At 42.1% G+C, this 27,342-nt stretch overlaps 5 protein-coding genes across 5 annotated transcripts in view; 1 reads left to right on the forward strand and 4 right to left on the reverse strand.

Moving 5' to 3' along the window:
- Window positions 1–626: 626 nt before the first annotated feature.
- Window positions 627–1,133, reverse strand: LOC118473277 (LOB domain-containing protein 13-like). The gene is made up of 2 exons (XM_035962461.1): window positions 1,017–1,133; window positions 627–921 (listed from the first exon to the last, which is right to left on the reverse strand). The coding sequence occupies exons 1-2, from the start codon at window positions 1,110–1,112 to the stop codon at window positions 775–777; spliced, it is 243 nt and encodes an 80-aa protein (XP_035818354.1). The 5' UTR covers window positions 1,113–1,133; the 3' UTR covers window positions 627–774.
- An 8,605-nt stretch (window positions 1,134–9,738) lies between these two features.
- Window positions 9,739–10,580, forward strand: LOC100286380 (uncharacterized). Its single transcript, NM_001159267.2, has one exon. The coding sequence runs from the start codon at window positions 9,799–9,801 to the stop codon at window positions 10,351–10,353; it is 555 nt and encodes a 184-aa protein (NP_001152739.2). The 5' UTR covers window positions 9,739–9,798; the 3' UTR covers window positions 10,354–10,580.
- Window positions 10,581–12,512: 1,932 nt separating this feature from the next.
- LOC100281145 (uncharacterized) lies at window positions 12,513–14,282 on the reverse strand. The gene is made up of 4 exons (NM_001196990.1): window positions 13,947–14,282; window positions 13,525–13,775; window positions 13,077–13,413; window positions 12,513–12,915 (listed from the first exon to the last, which is right to left on the reverse strand). The coding sequence occupies exons 1-4, from the start codon at window positions 14,187–14,189 to the stop codon at window positions 12,673–12,675; spliced, it is 1,074 nt and encodes a 357-aa protein (NP_001183919.1). The 5' UTR covers window positions 14,190–14,282; the 3' UTR covers window positions 12,513–12,672.
- Window positions 14,283–16,889: 2,607 nt separating this feature from the next.
- On the reverse strand, window positions 16,890–21,868 carry LOC100283552 (uncharacterized). The gene is made up of 12 exons (NM_001156452.2): window positions 21,601–21,868; window positions 21,450–21,513; window positions 21,312–21,361; window positions 21,037–21,230; window positions 20,721–20,781; window positions 20,492–20,564; window positions 20,195–20,318; window positions 20,009–20,096; window positions 19,298–19,348; window positions 18,093–18,164; window positions 17,192–17,304; window positions 16,890–17,089 (listed from the first exon to the last, which is right to left on the reverse strand). Exons 1-12 carry the CDS (start codon window positions 21,747–21,749, stop codon window positions 17,067–17,069), a joined length of 1,062 nt encoding a protein of 353 aa, NP_001149924.2. The 5' UTR covers window positions 21,750–21,868; the 3' UTR covers window positions 16,890–17,066.
- Window positions 21,869–23,540: 1,672 nt separating this feature from the next.
- LOC103638000 (probable pre-mRNA-splicing factor ATP-dependent RNA helicase DEAH4) overlaps window positions 23,541–27,342 on the reverse strand; it is a 37,412-nt gene continuing 33,610 nt past the window's right edge. Inside the window, exons 12-16 of the mRNA XM_008660997.3 lie at window positions 27,159–27,303; window positions 26,271–26,340; window positions 24,864–25,021; window positions 24,082–24,257; window positions 23,541–23,969 (exon numbers count right to left, since the gene is read on the reverse strand). Coding sequence (XP_008659219.1) covers window positions 23,816–23,969; window positions 24,082–24,257; window positions 24,864–25,021; window positions 26,271–26,340; window positions 27,159–27,303 — 703 coding nt within the window. The 3' untranslated portion in view covers window positions 23,541–23,815. The remainder of the gene's footprint in view (window positions 23,970–24,081; window positions 24,258–24,863; window positions 25,022–26,270; window positions 26,341–27,158; window positions 27,304–27,342) is intronic.

Below are 27,342 nucleotides of genomic sequence, written 5' to 3' on the forward strand. Positions count from 1 at the left end.
CCGCGTGTAAAGTATCATGCCGACATTAGGGATGGCAACGGCTAACGGGGAATTCTCGTCGTGTTTTAGTTCCCCATTCTCGTTTCTGTGAAAAAAAAATCCTGCGAGGATCCCACAAACGTTTGAGACACTACAGTAAACGCAGAAACGTCCGACGGCCAAAGCCGTCGGACATAAGGAATAAACCGTCGGAAATAGATTATTTCCGACGGTAAAGCCTTATCTCCGACGGCTTAAAGCCGTCGGAGATAACTCGTCGGAAATAGTGCTATGTCCGACGGCTGCCGTCGGACATAAGTTATCTCCGACGGCTGCATACGCCCGTCGGAGATAACAAATCCCAACCGTTTTACCGGTCGGGGGTGTGGGCCCCACAGAATTAAGTCCGACGGCTCCCACTAGGCCGTCGGAGATAAGCAAGTGTTATGTCCGACGGCATTAACTACCGTCGGACATAACCAAGTGTTATGTCCGACGGCTACCATTAGGCCGTCGGACATAACAAATTACAGAATTTACACAAAATTCTGTTTTTTAAAAAATCTGACATTTACAAAACAAAAACAGATTCATGCACATATACAAATTCACATTCACAATCACAAATATACACATTCTAATAAGTATTCACAATCACAAATATTCTCACATAAATATTAACATTCACAAATTTAACATCAACATATAGGTTCGACGGTTGTTGCAAACTGAAATTGTGTCTCACAAACAAGTGTTGCAAAGTGTTTCATAAAAAAACATCACGACACATCAATCTTATCCATCGTCTGGATGGTTCGAGTAGCCACCTCCTCCGGCTGGACTCTGCGTGTTGAAAATGGTGTTCACCCACGAATTTGTTGTGTCGTCCTGACCAGACCCATCTCCAGGTGCGGCAACTGAAGCGGGTGGTGTCTGAAATCCCTATAACACAAGCACATGAAATAGTAACCACTCAGTTGTTCATTTAAACACATAAGACATTTATGAACATGTCACACACGCATATGTGTACATACCATAGGGAATTGTGACGGAGGCGGAGGCGGAGGTGGAGGCGCCAACATTGGCATTGGCAGTGCAAAGTCCGGAGGCGGCATCCCATATGTCGGCATCGGGACGCCCGCTTGTTGGGCTAGTTGCTACAAATTATATACAAGTCATTGTTGAACAAACAAGATACACATCAAGTGTTTTGCAAAATAAGCTACAAAATGTTACTTCAACTTACCGAGAGAAGAGCTTGATTTTGGGCCTGGAGGCTTGCATAATACTCGTCCCTCTTCTTCTGGTACTCGGCTTGTTGTCTCTGGTATTCAGATTGTTGCCTCTGGTACTCCAATTGTTCCCTCAAGACTGATTGATGGTACTCTGCCTGTTGACGCAACACTGCAAGCTCTATCTCATGGGCTGCTGATCGTGAACGGGACGACTGTGAAGACGACGATGTGGATTGTCGTCCACGGCGTCTCAGCTCTCTGGAATCAATCGTAGAATCAAAAATACCCAACCTACAAGAGTGAACCATGCACTTAGTATAGTAACTCATGGCTCAGTTGAATCGCAAGCATATGATGACAATTTTGAAAACCAAATCAAATAATCTCACCGTCCATGGGCTTGTCCTCCTGCGCTAGCATAGGCTGCCTGAGGGTCGATTGGCTGGCTCCTCCAATCGTACTCCTCCCCATGGCGTTGAACCATCTCCTGCCCATACGAAGCCTGGAGGCAAACAATATCAAATATAAGTGCATAACACCTATGCCCTTGCAAACAATATCAACACACATAATAGAGTATCAAAAACTCACTAGACGGTCGGTGGCCGTCTGAGTGCATAACACATCAGGATTCTGAGGATCAGAACCCCTATGCCCTTGCATATACACCTCCACATCCGTGGGCGTACGGCCGGATTTGACTTCCTGTACATAAAAGTTATAATGACACATTTCTATGTGATTCAAAGTTACGACAAACTGTGACTTACCATTCGCTTAGCCAAGCGCACATGACCATCACCGCCGTAGTTGTGGAACGACTCAGTCCCACGGTTTCCCCTGTTCCTTTCGGAAATGGCACGAAAGTCAGGGGAAGCCCACCATCTGCACAATGCCCGATAACCGTCTGATCGGGTGGCCATCCACGGCACGGACACCTACATGAAATTTTTTAAATAAAGCAAGCAAATACATGGCTTTGTGCGATATGAGATGCAACAACCTGTTTACCTCTAGGTATTGCTCCTCCGTCAAGTAAATTGATGACCACTCGGCCTTTGTATTTGGCATCGGTCGATCATCAGCATTTGCTCTGTACCATGCCTTTATAGCCTGAATTCGTGCATAGTACATTGCATCTGCAACGACATCGTTCGCGTTAAACTCAAACACGTAACGAGCGTTCATATCATATGATCCATCGTCCGGCAACTTGTACCGTTTCTGCAAAAACCATAGTGTTATCATAAAAGCAAACATATATGGAATAACTAAAATAGTATAAACAAGTCATACCCAGAATGCATCCCAAACTAGTGCCTGTGTGTTGCCAAACGTTCTACAGACACCATAGCGATAATGCTCCCAAGTGGTGGCGGGGACAGACTCGCCAGTAGGCAAAGTCACAAGACCAGGCCAGTGCAGACGAACAAGATTACCAAGAACCATGTTCACCTGCCTGTAGTGTCCTGTGCCTGTGAACGAGTCGTCGATCCAAGTCCTGCAAACAGAAATCAATGTAGAAATTAAAACATAACTTTCAATAACATTTAAGCAAAGATATGTCACTCACTTTCCACTAGGCTTTATCACAACCCGAGATTCGGGTGGAAGCTCTGGAGGTGGTCCAACAAAATGCAGCTTCCTCGTTCTCTTAACTCGAGAAGTTCCAGACCCAGCTGCAGAATCTCCACCAGCCCCAGAATCCCCAGCCCCAGAATCCCCACCAGCGTCGTCTCCAGCATCATCTCCCACATTATCTCCACCATCATCTTCAACATCATCTCTTGCATGATCCTCTACCACTGGTTCCTCAATTTCAGCATCCTATGAAACAAATAGCTTACATCATATAATATTAAGTAACTCAAATAATGTAATTTAACAACTAACTTACATCTTGTGGAGGCAAATGTTCTGCCAGCGCTCTCCGTCTGCTCATGGTAGAACCTGTGCCCTGAAAAACTGAATCCTCACCCCTCGAGCTGCTCCTCGAGCTACTCCTTGACCCAAGCAAACTACGAGCTAAAGACTTCATTTTCTTTGACATCCTATTTTAACAAAAACAAGTTAGTACATAAATCGACAATAAAATAATAAAATATGCAATAAAATCATAAAATATGCAATAAAATCATGATCCATACTCGTCAATCGTAATCGTAATCAAAATCAGGATCTAGTTGCTTTCGTCGATTTAATGGACGCCAAGTAGCTTTCTTCTTTCTCGTCACTCGTTTTCTTTTTGGAGGAACCTCTACATCATTTTGATCGCCTAATAAAGATTCTTCCAACATTTCAGTTTGTACATTAAACGTGCTTGTAAGTTCTTCGTCTTGGAAAATCTCAGCAGCCCCCACTTCCTGCTCGATTTGACTTTCAACATAACCAGCATCACCAGGAGCATATAGTCGTTCACGCGGATTAACTTTGTACACTACCCTCCAATCAACCAAACCGTTTTTCTTAGATGGATATGTCATATAATACACCTGCTCGCATTGGTGGGCAAGGATTATAGTGTCGTGGCCTTTTAATCTATCGTTGTGTTTGACTTCCACCATGCCATATTGATTTTCTCGCGTTGTACTTGGAGAAAACCAATCACAATCGAAGAACACCACTTTGAGTTGTTTATCTCCAAAAAACTTGTACTCGATTATATCATTAATGACTCCATAATAATTAGTCACCTTCCCTTCATCATCGACAGCTCTAGTTACAACTCCGGAGTTTGTCGTGGCTGCTAGAGGATGATCATCTTCGAACCTTGTGGAACGGAATCTAAAACCATTGACATCATACCGACCATAACGTCTGCCAGTTACTGCTCCTAGGGATAATTGTCGAAGGTCCGGGTGTATATTGTCATTTTTATCTACATAATCTCGAAACCAACACAAGAAATTAAGTCCCCCATCTTTTCCCTCTCGACGAATCTGGTCACGTTCACAGCCAGAGATGCAATTTTGAGAATCAAATTCCCTGTTATGCTCGGTTCCATAACCTTCAAAACGATTTCCATGTTCGTTTAGTTTCAAATCATTAAGTCTCGCGAGAATCTCTGGACCACTTAGACGCTTGGGTGGTCCCCTCGTCACAATCGTGTCCTTTTTAAAAGCGTTCCTATCGAACCTGAATGGGTGATCCTCTGGCAAAAAACATCTATGGCAATCGAAGTAACATATCTTTCCACCAAACTTTAGTCGAAAGCATAAAGTGTCTTCAACGCATATAGGACATGTCAAAATCCCATGACAACCCCATCCAGCAAAGATACCATAAGCCATAAAATCATGAATAGACCATAAAAACGCGGCTCTCAGGTTGAACTTCTGTTTCTTGTAACAATCGTACGCCTCGACTCCTTCCCACAAAATTTTCAATTCTTCAATCAGGGGTCTCATCATCACATCGATCTTTGTTCCAGGATGATCCGGACCAGGTATTACAAGACACAAGAAAATAAATTCATATTTCATGCAAAGAGCTGGTGGAAGGTTGTATGGAACAGCAAAGACGGGCCAACATGAGTATGACGTTGCAGTTAGATTGAATGGTGAGAAACCATCTGTTGCCAAACCGAAGCGGACATTCCGCACTTCATCAGCAAAGCTGGAATCAAAAGCATCTAGTGCTTTCCATGCATCTGTATCAGCTGGGTGCACCATGACATTTGGATTCTCACGTACCCCTTCTTTGTGCCACCTCATGTGTCTGGCTGTATTCTTGGAGATGAACAAACGTTTCAACCGAGGTATGAGAGGCATGTAACGAAGCTGCTTACGTGCAATCTTCGTAGTCACGGTCAAACCATCGTCGTTTTCAACCTCAACGAATCTACGCTCACCACATACAGTACACTTCTTCTCACCTGCGGTCTCCTTCCAGAAAAGCATACAATTATTTTCACAGACATCGATTTTTTCGTAGTCCATACCAAGGCCAGATAACAGCTTTTTAGACTGATACATGTCCTTTGGCATCTTGTGATTCTCCGGAAGTACATCACTGATCAAGTTCAAAAGTTCCTTGTAACAGTTGTTTGAGAATGCAAACTTAGACTTAATAGCCATAAGTCGAGTCACAAATACAAGGACAGTCACTTTAGTGTGTTCATGCAACGGCTCTTCGGCAGCTTTAAGGAGCTCGAAGAACTTCTGAACCTCAGGTGTAGCTGGATCCTCAAACTCGGTGGGTTGACCGGGGTTCTCCGAATCGACGGTTAGAAACTCATGGCGTACATCGTCAAGCATCTCTTCCATCCTATCGTAGTCCTCCTCTTCATGTGACTGAACTTCCGATACAATACGAGGAGGTGGGTCCTCACCGTGGTGCACCCACACCTCATAGCCTGGCATATAACCGTTCTTGCAAATATGTATCGACATAGTCCTCCTGTCAAGGAAATTAATGTTCCGACACTTGCTACAAGGGCACCTAACATCGGTTCCAGTCTCTGACCGAGCAAAAGCATGGTCGAGAAAAGCATCAGTCTTGGCCACCCACTCACTTGATAGAGCACCTCTTTTCTTCCAACCTTCATACATCCATCGACGATTCTCCTCCATACTAGATACGAGACGTTAACTTAATTAGATAAGTAATGCACGTGCCATCCGTTTTTACGAAGAAATCACGCCCCTACATCTGTAGGAAAGGATAGGTCCTAAACCCACCCAGGAGTGACCGACGAGGCCGTGTTTATGACAAGACATATGGTCGTGCGAAATTTCGGCAGCATAACCCCGTTGTTCTCCAATCGCACGCCTAAAAATGGTGCAATTGGAGAACAGAGAGGTTATGCTGCCGAAACTAAGCAGGAGCACATGCTTTTGTCATAAACACGGACTCTGTCGGTCACCCCGAGGCTGTCCAATAAAGGGACAATTCCGGTCCAACATACCTCACATGCGTCGCATGTAAGGTGTGTTGGACCGAAACGGGTGACGTCTAAGTTTCGTTTCACGGGACCCTAAATCAAATAAAACAACCTTATTTCCGAGGGCTAATAATTACCCTCGAAAATTAAAAGTTTAAATTATATAGACACCACTACATAACATTATTACGGGTGACAAATCATATAAACTGACCTTAATTCCGAGGGCATAATAATTACCCTCGGAAATTAAAAATTTAAATTATCTAAGCAACACTAAGTAAACGAAAACAAACTTAATTAATTACATAACCAAATTTCGCCATATAATCAAATTTAGGCCCTCGGATATAATAAGATAAACATTATTTAACATACTAATAATTTAATAACAACAGTGGAAACTACAAAATAAAAATAAAAATACTTACTTAGCAGTGGGCAGGGCAGTGGCGGCCGGCAGCGGGTGTCGACGGGGGGCGGGCGGCGTGTGTGGACGGCGGGCGAGCGGGGCGACGGCGGCGACGGGCGGTGACGGGGCGGCGGCGGCGCCGGGCGGTGACGGCGCCGGGGCGCCGGGCGGTGACGGGGCGGGCGGCGGGTCTCGACGGCGGGTGGGCGGGGCGGCGGCGGCGGCGGCGGCGGCGACGGGCGGTGACAACACGGCGGCGGCGGCTACGGGCAGAGAGAAGGAGAGGAGAGACCGAGCGCGCATGAAAAATGAACCGCGCGCCGGGCTTGCCGTGTTAAAAACCATTACCTCCGACGGCTACGTACGAGGCCGTCGGACATAAGCTTATGTCCGACGGCTACGTACGAGGCCGTCGGACATAAGCTTATGTCCGACGGCTGTCAGGGTAGCCGTCGGAGATAAGGCGGTATTTCCGAGAGTCCTTGGTGGCCGTCGGACATAACACTATGTCCGACGGTATCGTAGACAGCCGTCGGAGATAAATTGACCGTCGGATTTTTGTTAGTTTACTGTAGTGAGAGGATATTCCATTCTCATCCCCGTTTCCTGTGGGGATAAATCTCTATCAGGGATCTCCATCCCCATTTAAATTATAATAAGAACATATTTTATTTGTTATTAATGTAAAACATTGTCATCTATACACATTATCAGATGTAGAAAAATTATTATGTGTACACCAAAATGAACACATTTGTTCAACGAGTTATCTCTTGATAAGGTAATTATTTTTTTTATCAGTAACTATTACATATAAACACTATCACATATAAGTTTAACAGGTCTCGCGGGAATCGATGATGGTGAATGTTTCTCTATCTTCGTCCCCGTTTACCCGTCGGGAGAGACATTTTTTTTTCCTTTTAATATCACCGTAGGGAAAGAAATTTCCTCATCCCATCCTGGAATGTAGGAATTACCTGCGGGTAGCCAGCACCTATACCCCATGTCTGTAATTCGGCTGCCCTGCAGCCGCAACTGCTGCAGATGTAATTTGTAGAAACAAAACTGTAAAAGCCGCAGTGAACAAGCTTGTAACTAAATGGAGGTTGTGTCGATGGATGTACAACTAAACAAATAATAAAACTATTTAAAAATCTTTAATTTAAAAACATAAAACATAGATGACTTGTTTGGCAGGTAGAACTCTCAGCGGAATTTTTAAGCTGAACTCTGTCGGACAGTTTTCTTACTCAGAGTGATTCTATGTTAATTCTATAAATTGATTATTTGAAATGTACTAAAGGCTAAGAGTTTAAAAGTAATTTATCCTGTTTTACTCCATATATAGTCATAATTATTGTATAGTTAAAATCGATCAAAAAACCTAGCTTAAAAGATGGAATAACTCATAATAGCCCATAAAAGCATGTTCGTTTGGCTATCTGTACCGGCTTCTGCTACTTTTATAGTATTTTTATCTCTATGAATTATAGCTGCACCAATCCAAACATCTGGCTTAATCCGAAGTGAACAACCCCGCATACCCGCACGGGTTTTACAAAGAAAAAACTTATGTGATTAGAGATGACAATGAGTACCCGAAACACGTATACTCGCGCGGGTTTTACCCGATATAAGGGCAGGTATAGGACAACTTCTTTACTCGGGAGTATATTAATGGACACAATTTTGTACCCATCGGATAGACTGTGTGTATGGGTATGTACTACCCAAACCCACATACTCATGAGTAATTTATACCCACCTAAGTCATACACATATCCTACTTAAATAAGCACATATAAATATATATTAGCCAAAATAAGATCAACTTACATATTTCTACATTATTCATTATTTTTTCTTATTTTATTTATTCACATTTTATGTTTTATGTTTTAAATATGCCATATATTTATTAGATTTATGCTATTTAATATGCGTTCAGCGGGTATCTAATCGGGTGTGGGTTACCCGACGGGTTCATGCGGATATGGATGTGGGTAGAATTTCGTACCCAAGGGCAGATACGAGTTTCTTAACGGGTATGATTTTATCTCGTGGGTACGCATATGGGTAAGCACTACCGAGCGGGTACGTATCCATTGCCATCTCTATCTCCGATTACTTTACCTACAATAGGCCACTAATTAGGAGCGTTAATGGATCATGATTAAAATACTTTTTCACAAAATACTAGAGCCCTAAAAAATTTTAATTCAAAAATAATAGAAATAATCCCGATCTTTATAGTCTAAAATTTAGAGTTCATGGTCATACCACTCATAGGGATGAAAACGGTTTCAGAATTTTTCGGTATTCCGGAAACCGATTTCGAAATTTTTCGATCGGATTCATCGGTAAAGGTAATTTACGAAAACGGAATCGGTTTTCGAAATTTTCTATCGGAATCGGTATCGGAATCGTCGTGGTGTTTTACCGACCGTTTCCTTCGGTTACCGGTTTTGTCGGAAATTACCGGATTTGTGTCTCAGGATTTTCCGGAATTGTGTCTCGGAATTTTTCGGAATTGTGTCTCGGAATTTTCCAGCATGCGATTTTTCGCATCGCCTGTACGTCTCTAGATAAGGATTACTTATTTTTGTATTTTTGAATGCCTTAAGATTTTTTTTGGGATAGATGGTGTTGGAAGGCAGTTGAGATTAACAATTTGGTCTTTTCCACACACACTATGTTTTAGGGTTTTTCTGTGAGGCTGTGAAAAACTCTTTATGCGAGGCAAAATATTTCATAAGTAAGCATGTCATGTCAGCTAGATCGAGTGTATATTATGAATTGTGAACTTTGAGTCTGTGAACTTGTGATCTTTATGAACTTGTTATATTGTGAACTTGTGATCTTTGTAAACTTTTTATATTATAAATTTGTGATCCTTGTGAACTTTTTATATTGTAAACTTGTTATATCATGAATTGTGAACTTGTGGTCTTTGTGATCTTTTGTCAACTTTGTTGTATTATGATGTTTGATATGTTTACCGATTGTATTTTAGATTTCGACCGTTACCGGTGTATTTTTCGCACCAAACTTTCGTTTCCGATGTTTTCGAAATACCGATATCGTTTCCGTTTCCGGAGTTACCGTTTTCGATTTTGTTTCCGATAAAAAATATGAAAACGGTAATGGTTTTAGTGTTTACGACCGTTTTCATCCCTCGTGGATCTGGTCCCACACGTCAGTGACGCGAGGATCTGCTTCCGTTATCCAAACGCCACTATCCCTCTGCCACAACGAGGGCCGCCTCGTCTCGAGTCGCTGAAGCCATGGCGACCACGCCGACCACTGCAATCCTCCGCCTCACTCCAGCCCCTTCTCCCCGCACCGCGCGCCATCCTCGCTCTGCTACCTTCCTCCAGCCCGCGCTCTCCGTTTCCCTCTCCTACTCCCTCCCCGACTGCCGCAACCACCGCCTTGCGGCCGCTTCCAAGGACACTGCTAGCAGCAAGGGGCAGGAACAAGACCAAGAGCCCGCACCGTCGGCGCCGCAGGAAGGAGGACCAGAGAAGGTAACGGAGGTGGGGGCAGCATCGCCCGGGGAGAAGAGCCCGGAGGCGGTGGCGGCGGAGCTGAAGGAGGTGCTGAGGGCGCGGAAGGAGGCGGAGGCCGCCGAGGGCCGCGGCGGGTGGTGGGCAGGCGTGGCGCAGGAGATGACCGAGATCGAGTGGCCGGCGCCTGGGAAGGTGTTGGGCACCACCGGCGTGGTGCTTGGGGTCATCGCGGGCTCCACTGTCGCGCTGCTGTCCGTCAACGCCCTCCTCGCCGAGCTCTCCGACACCGTCTTCGCCGGACGCGGACTTCAGGACTTCTTCTCCGGCTGACGAAGCGGCGTGCTTCGTGTACTCTGTAACTATTTTTTTTTTTCTTGCACTTGGGGCTAGGGTCATAGATCAAATGTTCGAGGTTGGAATTATGTCCAATTTTCAGTTGCCAAGAAAAAGATGATGAGTCACTTGCGAATTTGGTAATGTTACTAATATGTGAGTGACATTTTGTTGGTAAATGGTCACTCGGGAACCTAACTTGAGTTCCTTCTGTTTAGTGGTGAGATAATAATAGGCTTCCAGATTACACTATTCAACTCAGTTAAAATAAGGGCTCAATTCACTTATGTTCAAGCAATTGTCTGAAGAATTTCTGCAGATTAAAAACGCTTATGATTAACACTATGCTCTTCTGATTCACTAGCACAGTAGTAGTTTGGACTAACTGAATGATACTCACTGTCTGTTCTCCTAGTGGCTTCATTTCACCCCGATGACTGATAGATAGGCGTATTGATACTCATATATACATTCAAAAGGGACGGGCATTTCCTGCTATCTAGGTTATATGGAGTCCCTCTTAATAAATTGTACAATCTGAAGTATAGTGTTTCCAAGAGGATTCTACCTCAACCTTGATCGAACTGGGGAGTTACGGATGGGATTATCATCTTAATGGCATTGTCCTATGTTTTGTTTTGTTGGGTTTGACAAATGTTAGATGTTTCTGTATCAATTCTCTCCCCACCGTTTAAGTAGCCTACTCTATTAGTCTTGCATTTGTTTTTCCTTGGATGATTGTATAGTCACAAACGAAAGAAGAACGTATATTATGATCTTTTTATGTCGCTGTGGGTACGAGGTTATGGGGTTAAATTTAATTATTTGCTTTCCAATGAATGGGATATAAGTATACAATTGTAGATGCTCTTCTACCAGGAAGAAATTTATAGCCGTTGTTGTTAGGTGGCTGGATGCAGCAACATGTAAATGTTGCAACTTGCTATCTCTAGCTTTCATGAAAATAGCCCTTGACAGTTTCAGTTAAGAATGCTAATTGAAAGTTCATGGTTCTAATTTCAGCTAGGACTGGAAGATTATGTTACGAGAGATTTTGGAGTCAATTCTGTAATGCCTCATAAGTATAAAGGGATGTGTGATGTGGTCTTACGGTGGACTGGAAGGGTGTGACATCCCATCCAGCATTTGTTAAAGTCTTCCTCAGCATATGAACGGACCACTGATATCCTCTTTTCTCAGATTTATGATACCTGCGGACTAGATTTCTCTTTCAGGATCTATAGGATTGAACAGAACCACTGAACACTGATAATCTCTCTTCCTCAGCATTTGTTACAACCCGATGCACTGGTCTCCTGAAGATCCCATTGTTCAGTATCTGTGTAAAAAGAAATAACAGCAGAGCCTTTTATCCTAAGAAAGTTGGGCTGTGCTAGAGTTAAAAATCCAGTATAACCCATAAGTCATGGATCAAACATATGAATATTTGTTTTTCATGATTCCTATTTAAAACTAAATCTTTGAGTATATCTCATTCTTTTATGTCTCCTTTTACTACCTCTTTCATTGTGAACTTCGGTCTTCCTCTCTTCTCGTTACTATCACGCTTTAGGATCCGGTCACGCAATACCGATTCTGGAGGTGGATGTAAACCAACCGGTGTTGGATAATTGTTTTCTTCGATTGGTGCTACCTCTAGCCTATCACATATATCATCATTCTAGTTTTGATCCTTTCTTGTATGACCATAAATTCAACACAACATATGTATATATGCAACACTTTTATGTCTCGCTGAACATGTCGTCTTTTGTAGTCCCGCAACACTGTTGTCTACCATGAGAAGCGAAATGAATGTGCTGCTAGAGTGAGTCTTCATACCGAAGACAAGAACAACCTCGAGCATGGATGGTAGAGTTGAACCTGGCGTGGGTGTTAGGTCGTTTGCAGCGAGCTATGTGCTATCTATAGTTTACCTAAAAACACTGTTTTGTACAGTAGACTGTACTATTTGCAGAGTAAGGTTTAAATATAGGTATAAAGTTAGGTAAGCTGCTCGAGATAGTCTTAACCTTGTTGTTGAAGTACCGGTACCATTGAATATACACTTTAGCATCTATAGTCATGGCTTCTGACCAGGACACGCCAATGAAGCCGAGATAAGCTGCAACGAACTATATACACTTTATTTTATTAAAAATTAATTTCATTTATTATCTAGGATCGCAAAGGTTTCACCCTTATTCATTACATAGATACGACTAGCTTGAGCTTTAATTCGTACCGACTTTTACTACTTATACAGTGTTTTTGTCTCTAAGGATTAGTCCATGGATTTAATCCAAAGCGAACAAGCTATATCTTTGCAGTCTCTTTAACCAATTTCCCTCGAGAGAAATGTTCGTAGAGTCCAGCAGTATATTCTTTGACTTTCACCTTCTTGTATAGTGCTGGATGGTTCTCGTCTATCAGTTTGTCAGCGGGCCGGATTTCTCTCTCAGGATCTATAGAATAGAACAGAACCACTGATAGCCTCTCTTTCTCCGCGTTTGTTACAACCCGGTGCACTGGGCTCTTGAAGATCCCATTGCTTATTATCTGTGTAAAAGGAAAAGAAAAAACACAACAGTTATCTGTCTTGCATTTCAGCATTTATTCATATATAATAAGCATGACCAGATTAAATTAGCCAAACTTTAATCTCCCATTTGCAATCATAACAAAGATTGTAATGATAGTTCGTTAATAAATGAATTTACCTCTATTTGGTCTCCTAGATTGACGAGCAGGGTGTGAGGTCTGGTGCGCACGTCGTACCAGGCTCCGTCCCGGAAAACCTGAAGCCCGCCGACGCTGTCGTCTAGCATGAGAAGCGAGAGGAACGTGCCGTCGGAGTGAGGCCTCAGGCCGAAGACGAGGTCCGGCCGCGCGCACGGAGGGTAGTAGCTGAACCTGGCATGGGTGTCGGCCCTGTCGCCGAACTGGTCGATGAAGTAGTCGTCGTCGTCGCCGAGCTCATCTAGCGCCTTCGCCATTTCTCGAAGCAGGCAGTCCTTCACTCTCGTGCACTCTGTGGTGAAATCGTGCAGAACGTCCCTGCATATATAGAATTATATTAGACATGCATGTGGCAGACAGTCCTTCACCAAGTAGCTAGTAGAATTATATTGGAGTAATTAATCGATCAACATCATGGGAAGATCACACCTTAGACATGCGGGCCATAGGTCAAGGCTCCTGTCCTCCTGAGGCTCCACCAAGAGGTAAAGGCGGTCGCACCAGTCCAGGACCTGGTCCTCCGACGCCACCCGGTCGTTCCCGTACCCTTGGAGCTGGAAGTGCTTGCCGTCGATCATGTTGCTGTGCTTCTGCTTCTCCTGGAGCGGCTGCCTGAAGAACTCCCTCGACGCGTCCATCATGGCGTCCATGAGAGTGGCCTCGATGCCGTGGTTGGTCACCTGCATGCTCGACATCCATTACGTACGTGCTCCAGTCCAGATCTACGGTATATAGTACTCGACATCCATTACGTACGTGCTCCAGTCCAGATCTACGGTATATAGTAGAGTGCTCTGTAGCATGATAGATACACGGTGTGTTCGTGCGTATGCGTTAAAGCACGTACGTACCAGGAAGAGACCCCAGGACTCGAGCGCCAGCCGGAGCTTCGAGGCCTCGTCGGCGCCGCCGCCCGGCTGGCACAGCCGGGCGAGGTCGATGACCGGGACCGGCGCGGTTACCGTGACCTTGGGCTCGTTGCCTGCGCGCGCGACGTACCGAGCTGGCACGTCGTTCGCTGCGCCGGCGAGCTCTTGCACCGGCGGCGGCGGCGGCGGCAGCACCGGCCGAGCTTCCCCTCCTGCACTTTCCATTCTAGCAGGAGCTAGCTAGCTAGCAGAGGGCTGTGGCTTCTGTACGAGTACGACTAAAATATCATCGCTGCCGCTACGCCCGACGAACCGACGATAGCACAATGAGTGGCGCTCTGGCTAGTACGGTATATAGAGTGCTCGTCTCCGATCCGTCTACTCCTAGCTGCTAGCTAGCCAGCGATCGTTTCGACGCGTGTGGCCCGGAGCACCGCCGTGTTCGTCGATCGCATGTGCACAGAGATGAGATGACGTGCAAGTATGGACGGACTCGCGTTCTTCCCATCCCTAGCAGGCTAAACGTTTGGGAACCCGTGATTTTTTAGAATCTGGTTAATTTATGCACGTTAACCAATAAAATACAACAAAAGTTGATAATTAAGATTTTCTTTTTCTTGCAGCACGTCATCTAAAACACAAATGGTGTTTGGATCTATATATAGCAGATAAAATTTATCCGAGAATTTCTACTTAACCAAACGTTAGTTGCGCAAGAACATGTCCACGTTCGGATAACAGGATCCAGAAACAATTTCGTTCCTTGCCGTAAAAACAAACGAGTACTTATTTGTAATGTATTGTTGTTGAATGTCACGTGGCTGTTAATGTTATATAAAATATAATGTGGTCGTACTTTTATTGTCGGGAATGGAGCCTCGGACGAGAATGAATACGAGATAAATTTTACACCGTAATAGGCATGGAGATGAAAACAAGGATAAATATAGCTTCATGTGTGAATGTAGACGAGGTGTCTAAATCTAATAGAAAATTCTCCATTGACACATAGGGATAGGTCAAGGTATGTGCTCATGTATATATATAGCCGTATAAAACATTGTTTTATATTATGTACATCAATATTTACTGAGCTGGAGATGGAGATAGCTAGCTCCGGATGGAGTCCGGAGTGGCGCGTGCTGTCCGGCCCCTCTCCTGGGGTGCCCGGCCGGCTGTCCTCTTCGATCTTCGTCAGGTCGCTCCATGCCGATAGCACATCGATTGGCCTAGCAACTTGACCTTACCGTGCGTGATATCATCTCCCAATGCAAGTCCCAACAGGGACAAACAACTACAGTTCCAGGGTCGGTTAAACGCGCGCCATCCTGCAGCCAACTACCATATGACCGGAACTCCGGATGTCCCGATCCGTTGCAGGCGCCATCCTGCAAGTGCAGGTGCCTGATATGTCGATTCATCATCTGTCCCTGGCCCTGACGCATGCGCCATCGACCGTGCTGCTTCTGCAACACTTTGGGCTAGCAAGTCGGGGTCCAATGAATTCGGTCTTTATTACCGTCGGTCTCGGTCACCTTGACTATCGACTAAAGTCACTAAACTACAACCGTTTTCAACCCTATCAATCATAACGCGTTCCAGTAAATAGTGTCTTTATTGTCAGTGTACAGGTATCATAGTGTCACATCAACTTTTTTATGAACTAATATTTGAAATGAAACACAATATTTATTTGAAAAAAAAAATCATCCGATCACGATTTTTTTTAAAAAAATACATAACTCAAACAAAATAAATAAAAAATTTAAAGAGTTTATATAGTTACTAAAAAAGATACGGTAATGCTCATTGTTATCCTCCTCCTCCGCCTCTTCCGCGTTTCTACTTCATCTAGTTTAATTGCTTGATAATTTTTTTACGGTCAACTTGTGTCCCCATTTTATGTTATTATCTATATCGGTGGTGTACTGATCCAACAATTTTATGAAGTATTCATACAATTTTGATTGAGTTGACCTCTGGTTGTCTTTATAGAGCTTTCTGGTTGTCATTATAGAGCTTGCTCATCATACTTTTCTCTATAATAAGGGACTCATTGCTACTCGTTGCTAGTCCTTTCCCTTTATATTGTGCTATTGCTATATCTGACCAATATGACATGTAGATTTGACATTGTGCGACAATGCGGAGCTATAATCGTTGTCCATGTTGAGATAAAATTGTTTACTGTCATCGTTGAAGTCATCATCCACATGTTGCACGTACCAATTGGGCGAATAACACGCCATATGCTCCAACTTGGAAGTATGTTTCGCCATACCTATTTCAGAAACTCTCCTTTACTCCTTCAAGGAGCATAGCATCATCTAATCCGCTCGGCCAGGCCAGAGACAATCGCTTGTACATGTCATTCAAAGAGGGTGGACTTATAGTTGTTTGTTGACCACCGATCCTTCAACTGCTTTTGAATACAATGACGAGAAGGTTCGGTGGAGTTGTACGTATACCCTAACTGACCTAAAAAATATCGACCCTTTTTTGCTTAACCATTCTATCTGCTATGTATTTTGCGTGACTATACGCACGATATATGCATGGTATCCAGCGCGAAGCGTCAATCAATTGGACCTGTTTGGTTTAGCTTTTTTCTGACCAGCTTTTTCTGAAAATCTGGTTGTGAAAAGAATCTAGCTGTGGGGAGAATCTGAGTATCATTACGATTACGTATGGAGGAAGATAAAATTGTTCATAGAGCTCAGGATCTAAAAAGTGACGGATTCCTACTATTATAACGACTCAACCGATTATGTGTTTATGTTGATTTTGTATGGTTTTTGCCCTAACGAATTTTATAGAAGCTGGCTGAAAAGCTGAGCGGTTGACAGTCTGTAGCAGCTTTTGGTGGCCAGAAGCTGCCAGAAGCCGAAACAAACAGACCCAATATTAGTTCCAACAATACTCATGGATGGAAAAAATTGTTCTTTTTTTTTCTTTTTGATGGAAGTTCCTAAATTTTGGTGCAAGCCGTTTCTATCTGGATAGTAGCCTTTTCCGGTTCACGAAAGCAGTGTATACAAAATGACAGGTGTGCAAAATCTTCATCAGGATGTACAGCAACAGGCCAGCAGCCACGCCTTCCGCTCAAGCATTGGAACAGATTTTCTCTGGAAACGATGGTTAAAAAAACATGTCTTAGCACCCCAAAAGAAGTTTCTTTGGAACTGCCGGGAGCGGATATATTTGTTTCAATTGAGAAGAAGCTGTACCTTGTCTGGAACTGCTGCAGCACAACCGGTCATCATCCACGTAAGTTGCATTCAGTCCCATCATCCATGAACCTACTGATATATCATCGTGTGCATAACTCTGCAGTGACGCACTGTGTGATAGAGGACAAAACTGAGATGAAGACCTGGTGGGCAGAAATAAAGCACCAGAAAACGCAAGAGCTTCTGTCCAGGCAAAAAATGGTAGCACATATATCTCTGAATAGAAACATAAAAAAACTCGGCCGGGAGGGAAAGACCGCCCTCCTGGTATTATATTAAGAAAAGACCGAAACATGGTTCCGGCCGAGAAAACCCCCGAACCCTGGCTCCCCATCACTAACGGGCCGATCAACTGCTCACTCTGCAACGGCCCAACCGGAGGGTGGCGCGCAGGATATCGATCCCCGAGAGCGGGCGGGACACAACGAGAGGATTTTTTTAACCAAGCCCGAAATTCGCCCCCAAGAAGGATCGAACTCGGGACATGGAGATGCTACCCGAATGCCTTAACCATTACGCTAGAGACCCTTTCACATTTTGACATGGGAATGATTAAACGAGCCCTTGCATCTTGAAGATAATATTTATCCTATTTACCCTTGACACAATATGACATGATATGTGTTCTTTAGGAAGTAAATTAAAACAGCATTCTAATCAATGCACTCACTGATAATTCATACCCAACAGGTATTCAGTAATAATTATTTGGATAACTACCATGGCAACATACAAAAGGAATTTAGATATAATAAGAAATCAAAAGATTAGTTGTTTCATCCACCACAAAAAGATTCAGCCCAAATGTCATATTTAGTCTGAAGTGATCCAACTCCTGCACCAGCATAAGATGTTCTGCAGATTCAAAGGCTCAGAGACTGTTGCACATGTCACTTACCTATTTATGTTGATGTAGCGAGCCAAATTTTTTGAGAGGATAAACAAAGAACCAGAAGCGTGTCGAAAATACCTGTTTTTATGAATAACGTGAATCAGTCATTGAAAATGAAAAGGCATTACAGAGTATCTTGAATGAAAAACTAGAAACTTTTGTCACATGAGTCCACCCCAAGAAAAAGGCACATCTAGAGGTTAAGTATGTACTTATACCAAGGAAACAAGACCAAGGAATATTACTGAATAACAGCAAGTGCAACAATTGTGCTGAAACTGAAAGTGCTGGGTAGTGGATCCAATAGTTGGTGTCACTCTTGTTAGAGTATGGTTAATAGTTTAGAATTGTAATTTGATATTGCCATATGTATCTGGGGCCTGGGAGGTAATCTGATATTTGGTACCCAGTCTTTGTACTCTATATACTGGTTCAATACAATATATCTCAGCATTATATCGTATCTACTATGCTTTCATAGTACCACGAGTTTAGGTTTCATTCCTGAACCCTCAGGCTTCCTGCTATTGTCAACACTGTGCTACCCTGGGGAAGCATCCTTGTAATTAGGTTGGGCTGATCTAATGGATCTGTCCTGTGTAATGCAATCTATCCCACGCTTTTCATTCTCAAATTTAAAAATGAACCAGAATGGACTTCATAAGGTCAAAAAAAAGCAACTTGTAGTGCCTACAAGACAGAATATCTGAATTCTTGTTACAAAATTAGAATCTATGGTGGAGTTGCATTTTGCACTCGACTCATGGTTGTGAAAAAATAAATGACCTCTATGGGAGATGCTTCATCTACCCAGGGGTGTCCTGAACTGAGTAGCAAGCAAGCATTTTTTTACTTGCCAACCACCAAACAGAGTGTAAATTAGTATTTGAATGCTCTTATGGCAAAGAAATATGGTACTCCCTCCATTCAATATATGACACCGTTGACTTTTTAAAAAAACTTTGACCACTCGTCTTATTCAAAAAATAATGAGCTATCATTTATTTTTTTGTGGTTTGTTTTATCACTTAAGGTAGTTTGTGCTTGACTTAAAATTTTATATTTTTGAATAAATATTTTGAATAAGACGAGTGGTCAAAGTTCTCGAAAAAAATCAACAGTGTCATATATTTGTGAACGGGAGGTAGTATCTCCTAACAGGAAAATGAATAAACTAATTCAGGAGAATGAGAAGATGGAAATTAACTCACGTTTTTGAATCTCCAAATTTCCACCACTCAGGTTCATACCATTGTTGGCCCCTGAAATTGATATTGAAGTCAAAATCACTTTGATAGTTGACTAACAAGAGGCATAGAAATCCAAAATAAAATTCTGCATAGACAAAAAAATGCAATAAAAAGCACGTGTTTTCTCAAGTTCATACAGTGGTATCACATAACACATTAGCTGTTCATCAGAACTATTTGCTAACTAGATTGAACTGTCAAAAGAACTGACTGTAAAAGGTTGTTAAAACATTTGCTCAGTGCATTCCACTACATGGCACAACTTTGGAAAGATTAACCATCTCTACAAAATCAACAAAAAAACATGCTTCTACTTAAGAATGAAATGGCTTGGAGTTGGAGTCATAGAGATATCATATACGCTAGGTCAGACCGTCAGACCTAGTGTTGGAAGCTCCAACATGAATGGGGTCTAGGGAAGGGATAAAGCAAGGCAAATCTTCCCCCAACAAATATGGGAAGGTTGCTTTGAACCCACAACCTGGTGACTCGGTGAGACAGCTCTCACTGCTGCACCAGGCCTACACTTAAAATGCAACATGATACTACTCTCGCTCAAGCATGTTTAACTTCAGTTATGATGTGATCCAATCCTTAGTGCTGGTTTAATTGCATACACGTTAGGCTATCAATAAATTGAAAAGCTAACGATTAAGTAAAAAGAGCACATACTCTTCACTTATGACCATCCCTGATTTCATACAACCCATGTACAATCCTTGGCTACCTCGACGGCCTTCGAGCATCTCAATTAACCCAGCTGACAGAATACTTGCAAGGGGTCAGTTTAAAATGAAGGGGCAAAATCAATAGAAGTACTGTGTATCAGCACACACAGAGAGAGAACAGGAAAAATACCTAAGTCAAGATTAATGTTATCTTCAACTTTGACATAAAATTCTGCATCCCAGGCTTCAACTGCAGCACTGAAGAAAATTTTTGCTTTGCTCGGTAATTCTTCTGCAGCCTCTTCATGACTTTCCTGCCCAATCCAAAATGCTTACTATTTCAAAGTTCATTGATGAAATGTATAGGATCACATGGGTCCTACCTAGTCTTTGATGGAAGCAAGAAAGGTCTAAACTCAAAAGTCTTGCTTGCGTACTACAACTTGTGAAGGACAATCGAGAATAAGAGGTACTAATAGGTCCTTACAAGAATCAAGAAGTCCTTTGTCTGCCGATTTTCATCATCAATATTACGGTCCAAGCTATCACCTCGATTTGCACTGCAGGTCCAAAAAGGTATACATAATCAATAAAACGAGAGATGGAAAATGGATTATATTTTTCTAATATAATAGAAAACGGGAATGACAATGATATTGTTAAATTCTGAACTAAGAATGATGCAGTAACTCAAAGGTATAGATCCAGAACAAAACCTCCGACCAATAACAAAACGAATAGCTACACCCTTTTCCTCAAGCTTCTTCAGAGCATCACCTGCAATTTACAGTGAAATAGAAGAAAAGTGTTATACTCATGGGTTGGAAAAAAATCCTTGTTTACACAAAACAATTTTAGCTACTCCATATTTATCCAGCGTTTTAAAACAAAAAATTATGCTGTCCCTTCATCGACCACTCTCATATTCACAAAAGTTTTGTATCATGAGCAATCTCTTCCACTACGTGGTGTTGTCAACAGAAATTATTTATATCACTAAGAATTAGCGAAATTAGAATAAGAGCAGCAAACCTCTTGGCATCCAGGAGCCACGGAAGACGTTCCTCTTGAGACGGGAGCCAAACCCAGTGTAAACTCCAATGACGGCAAGAAGCTGCTGCTTCTTGTCGGAGTCCACAGCTGCAGTCCTGTTCCCCCACAGGTACCCCTCGCTCTTGGCCTTGGTCAGGTCCATCTCCGCCTCAACAATTTTCCTTCCAATCGCCCTGCCACCACAGCATTTCGAGTCAGCAAAGCATAAATTAACACAGCAACTCAAATTCACTTACGAATAACTGAAAACTCACTTGCACCCAAGGTTCCTAAGCTTGTCCTCCACCGAGAGCACCTTCGGGACCTGCAACCAGGTGCCAGCGTCAGGCCGAATCAAGAGAAGAATTAAAAATGCGAGTAGGGGGAGTGAGGAGGGGAGAGGAGATTCGCACGCTGGTAGAGCTCTTCTCGAGGAGGCCGGACAGGATCGCCCGGGTCTGCGCGTCCTGCCACAAACTGAGACGGAGCCAGGAATAAGATCACGACTCCCTATCGGGTGCTGGATCAAAGTGTCAGGGATCTGAGCGGGCAGGGGGGGCGTACCGGCCGGCGACGTAGAGCCAGGCGAGGCAGGAGAGGAAGGCCATGACGAGAGGGACCCTGCCCGAGGCGAGGGCGGAGGAAGCAGAGGAGGAGGGCGGGGCCTTGGACCGGCGGTTCTCGCGCCGCATGGCGCTGGCCAGCGTCTCCATGGCGGCGGAGATCTCCGACGCTGGGCTCTCGGCGCCTCCTGTCTGCTCCTGCTTGCTGCCTTAAACGGAAAGGGAGGACTCACTGAAGGAAGCTTCTCCATAGAAGGCCGGAAGCCCGGAACTGACGAAGGAAAGCACCCGGCTACCTAGCCTTGAGCCATAAAAGGCCGGAATTGGGCCGCGCTCGAGATCATAAGGAGAAATAAATCAACTAACAGCTATTTAGATATAAACCAATTCCAGGCTGAATTGTTTCCTGATAATGAAAATGAAAGAATCTGTTTAGGGCTATTTTGGAAAGATCATATCTCCAAAGGATTTCCTTTTTTCTAAGAAAAATTAGTTCATTTTCTATCTCTTGCAAAAATGGAATTCCCTAACTAGACCTTATTGAATTTTTTTAAATAAAAGTTACAGAAATGATTTTGTTTATGACTGTTTTATATTATTATCATATTTAAATGTCCACACCATATTAAGATGGTCACTGAATAGTTATACTTAAAATATGGTAAGTTTTAAACCGGCTGGGTAACAAACGATATCTAAAACAATGAAAGCTATTAGTACGGGAAAAAACACTCTGCCAACAGCTTTTTATATTTGTCATCTCCCATTTATTATACCAAACCGAAATAATCCATCATCATGGCCATCCATCTTAGCATCCTAACCTTCAAAACAGAATATCCATTGCTTGATCCACCTCCCATTATTATTCTCAGATCCGGAAATAGTGGTTTGAGATCTCATTCAGTCACTCTAGCAAATCTCCTAGGTGGGCAGGTGGCAAAATCATGACTAGACATTGCAGCGCCATAGCTCATACTAATTTCTCTTTCAGAAATGGTTCATGTTGCTTCTTATTGTGAACTATGAATTAATTATGAGCTATCAGATGACGAAGTTGTACCCGTAGCAGCGCTGATTTTCTTTACTCTTGTTGCTGCAGTGAACCCGATTTGAATTGAGTCGTTCCTCGAATGTCGACGAGTGTTGGCATGAGATTGTATCGTACTATACGAAAATACAACTTTAAATTAAAATGAGTCAAACTTTCTTAAGTTTGACCGTGTCTATAAAAAATGGCATATATATTTATGTTTCCAAGTATATTTTACAGTAAAAATATATTTCATAGATAATCTAATAATATCTATTTGGCATTATAAATGTTACTAATTATTTATATACATTTAATCAAAAATTAAATTGTTCGACTTTGCAAGCATTGAGAATTATACTCTTTTTTGGGTTGGAAGAGTTCTTATGTATCTCCAAGAGTTTCTGAAAGTTACTTGTAATTGTTGTAATTGTAATCTAGATTTTTTTTGACAAGATGAAAAAACTGCTCTCCAATATCTTTCTGGCTCAACCCCTTGTCTATTCACAATTGAAAAAAAACATCCAAATAAGGAAATATAATAGAAAAGGAAAATATAGAAATGATTAAGGTGATTTATAAATAGTTCAGGATTCATGATGTCAAATTATTTTCTACTCTCTACGATCAAAAATATAGTTCCTTCTAGCCCACTTTTTTTTGTCCACATTCATTCAAATGATAATGAATATACATACAAATTATATTCATATGTTACTTAATGAATGTGTAATTAATCTAAAACAAATTATATTTTGGAACGGAGGGAGGGAGAGCGGGACTCTAAAATTTGTTAGAGAAACCCAAGCAGAGCGCATATCAGTATCACTTCCAAGATCGCATCATATTGCGGTGTTGCCTTGCTTGGGACTCAACATATGCTAGGCAGGAGGGACAAGACCTCAACAGACAACACCATATAGGAATATGGGGGAAAAGAATCTAGCCCATGCAGAAAAGCCTGTAAAATATTTCGGCCCAAGGAAAAGGTCACATCACAGTAATGCCAAATAAAAGAAAAGGTTAGAGTCCTCAAACAAAAGATTACATAAGAAATTCTCTTGTTTGTGCACGTTGAAGCATACACCACCCACAATAACACGAATGGTTCCTCGGTATGATCTTCAGAGAAGCTTCAGGCTGACCAGAAGGATGCTGAGCGATCAGTTAAACGTGTCGATTGTCATTTCTTGCCTTTTCGTGCAAGGTACCGCTCTCGAGCTGCCTGGATTTTACTGTCCACCTCTGATTGTTTTACACCCACGTCATTCTTTGACGAGTTCACTTGCTTATTGTCTCCCAGAAGTTCAGAATCTCCCGGTGCACTCGAACCACCACTGCAATGAGACAGCAAGGGTTGGCTTTAGTTACCACCAGGCTTGCTGGATCACAGTTTGGAGATAATAATGGCACAATGCTTATCAGAAATTTCTCACTGCAGTACTGCACCTTAATCTGTTTATGTCTAATTTGTCGAGCTTCTTTAATATAGGCTGAACCCAGGCTTGCTCGACGGCGCAGACATTTCTCATGTATGGACGAGTTGTACTTATCAGCTCATGATAAATAACGTACATTGGAAACTTTCCATACTCATCGCCTTCCAGTACAGAAGATGGATGCACCTGCAAAAGAAAGTTCAACGAAATTCTCAAGCAACATAATGTTTTTCTCGAAAACACAGGAGACCTGCGTATCATCATATTGATAGGAGAAAAAAGAAACACTAGAGCCCAGACAGAAAAACAAGAAACGCACCCAAAACAGACACCCTCTAACGCACACAAACACCTGACACACCCGTTTACAGAGGCACCAGACACACCAGCCCTGTGGGTGTGCTCAGATATCATATGCCTAACGTTTTAGTACATCTAAACTACTCTGAAAGAGGGCACACTAGCAACCAGCTTGTTTTCAGATTTAGCTATCAGCAGTTTCTTTAGCTTATATGTCCAGCAGAAACAAGGGACAAAAAACATGCAACTTTTCGCCTTCTTAGTGATGCTCATCTTATATAAGTATAATAACTTCTCGCATAAGCAAGAGAGCTATGTATCATTGCATAATAAAAGAGAGTACAAACCATAAAAGCCACCCATCACACCATCACCCAAATAAAGTTACGAGTACAATAATTGTTCAGGATTATTCCTCTCCCTTATTTTTTTGGGCAGCACTGACATTGCAATAAGCTAAATCTGACAAAACAGAATTGCATGATTATATACCTGTACAAGTTGGGTCCTATAGCCAACAGTATGGTAGCCATTGTGATGCAGCATCCTCTCAGCTAGCTGGTTACCATATCCTACGCAGAGAGCTCTCCTCAGCTTTCTATAATCAGGGTCATTCTTCCGGCTTTTCCTTGCATCCACATCAGTTGAACCTAAATTAACAACATTTCAGGTTAACTTATGTGGACCTGTTTCCCCGAGATGACACTATAGGAATCAAAGGAGACTTTGGATTAAAAAAACTTGGACAATTTACAGCAATCCACTAAAGTGACAACTGATGAGACAGAAATAAAAAATAATGGCATTTATCATTTCCAAATATCACATTTCTGTGTGCTTTTTTAATATCCAACAGAGGGCACGTAAGGACTAATCATCAGTACTGTATTACCCTGAGTAATCACTTGTTACATCTCCTTAGTTCCTATTTCCATTTATACGACCCTTTTAATTTTTAAGCTGGTACTAGGATCAAGACAAATTAACGAAACCTATAGTTTCCTAGACTAATTGGTCAACAGAGAGCACCTATACTACATAAATGGTAGTTTTGAAGCACATTTAACAACAACAAAAGCCTTATATGGGTTGCATCGCGGGTTCAACCTTCAGTAACAACAACAACAAAAGCCTTATATGGGCTGCATCGCGGGTTCAACCTTCAGTAGAGTGAACCCATTCCTCATGCTTATATACTAATTATTAGCTTGTGAGGGTTGAAGTTGTGATGGATCAACCCATTCAATTCCACCAACCAAACAAAATGTAAGGAGTGGAAAGATCAATCACCCCCATTATCCAACCAAACACCCTATTGATCCCCAGCAAGTAGGGGTGCACTAGAGCTGAAATCCAACATGAGCCCTCAAATTACAAATTAAAATTCGTTTTAGATAATTATAAGATTCATACAATACTTAGTGTATGTATTTTATATTTATGTCTAGATTCATCATAATCCATTTGAACATAGACACAAAAATCAACACCTAAAACGACTAATATAATGGGACGGAGGGAGTATAAGACAGCAATAGTGATATTAATAGGGGATTTACAGCCTATTCATAGTCCAGGCACAGGAATAACTGATTTACGTGCACTGCAATCAAAACTGAAAATACAAATTAGCTTACGAGTTACGAGGAAGAAGCTTAAAACAGTTCCAAAACTAGGCATGCAAGTTTTGCTTCCTCTGGATAAGTGGGTCGACCCAAACTCATTTAATTGGACTACTCCAGATTTCAATGTGACAGATGTGGGATCAAAATGAGCTAGCTAGCTGACACACTAGTGCCACCACTTGCACTAGTCTATCACTGATCTTTGGAAATTGGAAGGGATTTGTTTCATCATTGATTCAAGAATTGAAGATAAAACAAAAGCTAGAGAATTGACCTTTTGCAATTTTTTGAATAATCTGACATAGTTGGTTCCTCACATCTTTGCTCAATTTCATACCCCGCACCTGCAAAAGATGGTCAATATTAATACATATAAGGTGATATAATAGAATTAATGTCTTCAAAACATATATATTTGATGCACATAAAATCGATTTCGTTTAATAAAGCTGAGCCATTACCCTTGGTAAATGCAAGCATAAAAATATGGTTACCAGTGTTTTAACTTGCTGCATTCCTGGACTTAAAGTTCAAAAAATATTTACGGTAGCTGTAAGTAGTAAACCATAATATGTATTGGAAAACTGAAGGGGCTCGGGCAAAAGTCACAAACAAGAATAAAGTAAAAAAGTTATGATAGTAGAATCCTTTCCGAAAAATATTCAAGGGATTATCATCAATATAAAATTGTCTTGCACAAATATGTGTAACCCCTCTTTTGAGACTAAAAAATAAAAGACTACATGATCCTTATATTTGGACAGATAACTGAAAATTATATGTTGTTTCTAATCTTATAGATTCATTTTTGTATAGCATTCCCTTTCATCCTGAGAAATCAGATGAAAGTTGTGGGCATGAAATTCTATCATGAAACCACAAAATGACAATCACGAGGGTATTTTGTGAAGAACTCAGGTGATGTCTTCCGTTCCTTGTCTTGAGTAAACAGGTATTTGCTTTTACTAACTACCCTAGCATAGGTCTTGCTCTTGTTTATTAAGGGGGTGTTTGTTTGGGATTATAATCTGCCTAGATTATATAATCCAACTTATTTTGAACTAACACTTGTTCAAAATAGGTTAGATTATATAACCTGAGCAGATTATAATCCCAAACAAACATGCCCTAAACATATTAGAAACATGTTCTTTTCAGTCACCTGCAAATCATGATGAGAGCACCATTTTGTGTCATAGCCAGTTTGGTCCCAGCTTTCAAATATCTGAAGCAATTGTATATGGTCACCCCAGCCAGACCCATCAGGGAGCTCCTGCCTTTTCCTCTTTCCATCCACCACGTCCTTGCTGTATAAGTCCAGGTTGATCATATTCATATCATTGCGC

This window comes from Zea mays, chromosome 9, assembly GCF_902167145.1.
Source record: "Zea mays cultivar B73 chromosome 9, Zm-B73-REFERENCE-NAM-5.0, whole genome shotgun sequence".
Taxonomy (NCBI): Eukaryota; Viridiplantae; Streptophyta; class Magnoliopsida; order Poales; family Poaceae; genus Zea; species Zea mays.

Bases quoted from the DNA above. Each gene is read 5' to 3' on its own strand.
- LOC100286380 (NM_001159267.2), top strand. From the start codon at position 9,799: ATGGCGACCACGCCGACCACTGCAATCCTCCGCCTCACTCCAGCCCCT.
- LOC118473277 (XM_035962461.1), bottom strand. From the start codon at position 1,112: ATGCCGACATATGGGATGCCGCCTCCGGACTTTGCACTGCCAATGCCA. The intron at 922-1,016 runs GTATGTACACAT...CTTGTGTTATAG, and splicing joins CTCCGTCACAATTCCCTATG to GGATTTCAGACACCACCCGC.
- LOC100281145 (NM_001196990.1), bottom strand. From the start codon at position 14,189: ATGGAAAGTGCAGGAGGGGAAGCTCGGCCGGTGCTGCCGCCGCCGCCG. The intron at 13,776-13,946 runs GTACGTACGTGC...TCGAGCATGCAG, and splicing joins AGTCCTGGGGTCTCTTCCTG to GTGACCAACCACGGCATCGA. The intron at 13,414-13,524 runs GTGTGATCTTCC...CTATATATGCAG, and splicing joins CTATGGCCCGCATGTCTAAG to GGACGTTCTGCACGATTTCA.
- LOC100283552 (NM_001156452.2), bottom strand. From the start codon at position 21,749: ATGGAGACGCTGGCCAGCGCCATGCGGCGCGAGAACCGCCGGTCCAAG. The intron at 20,097-20,194 runs GTATTTTTCCTG...GTATTCTGTCAG, and splicing joins TAACATTAATCTTGACTTAG to CTGGGTTAATTGAGATGCTC. The intron at 19,349-20,008 runs GTATGTGCTCTT...TATCAATTTCAG, and splicing joins GGGATGGTCATAAGTGAAGA to GGGCCAACAATGGTATGAAC.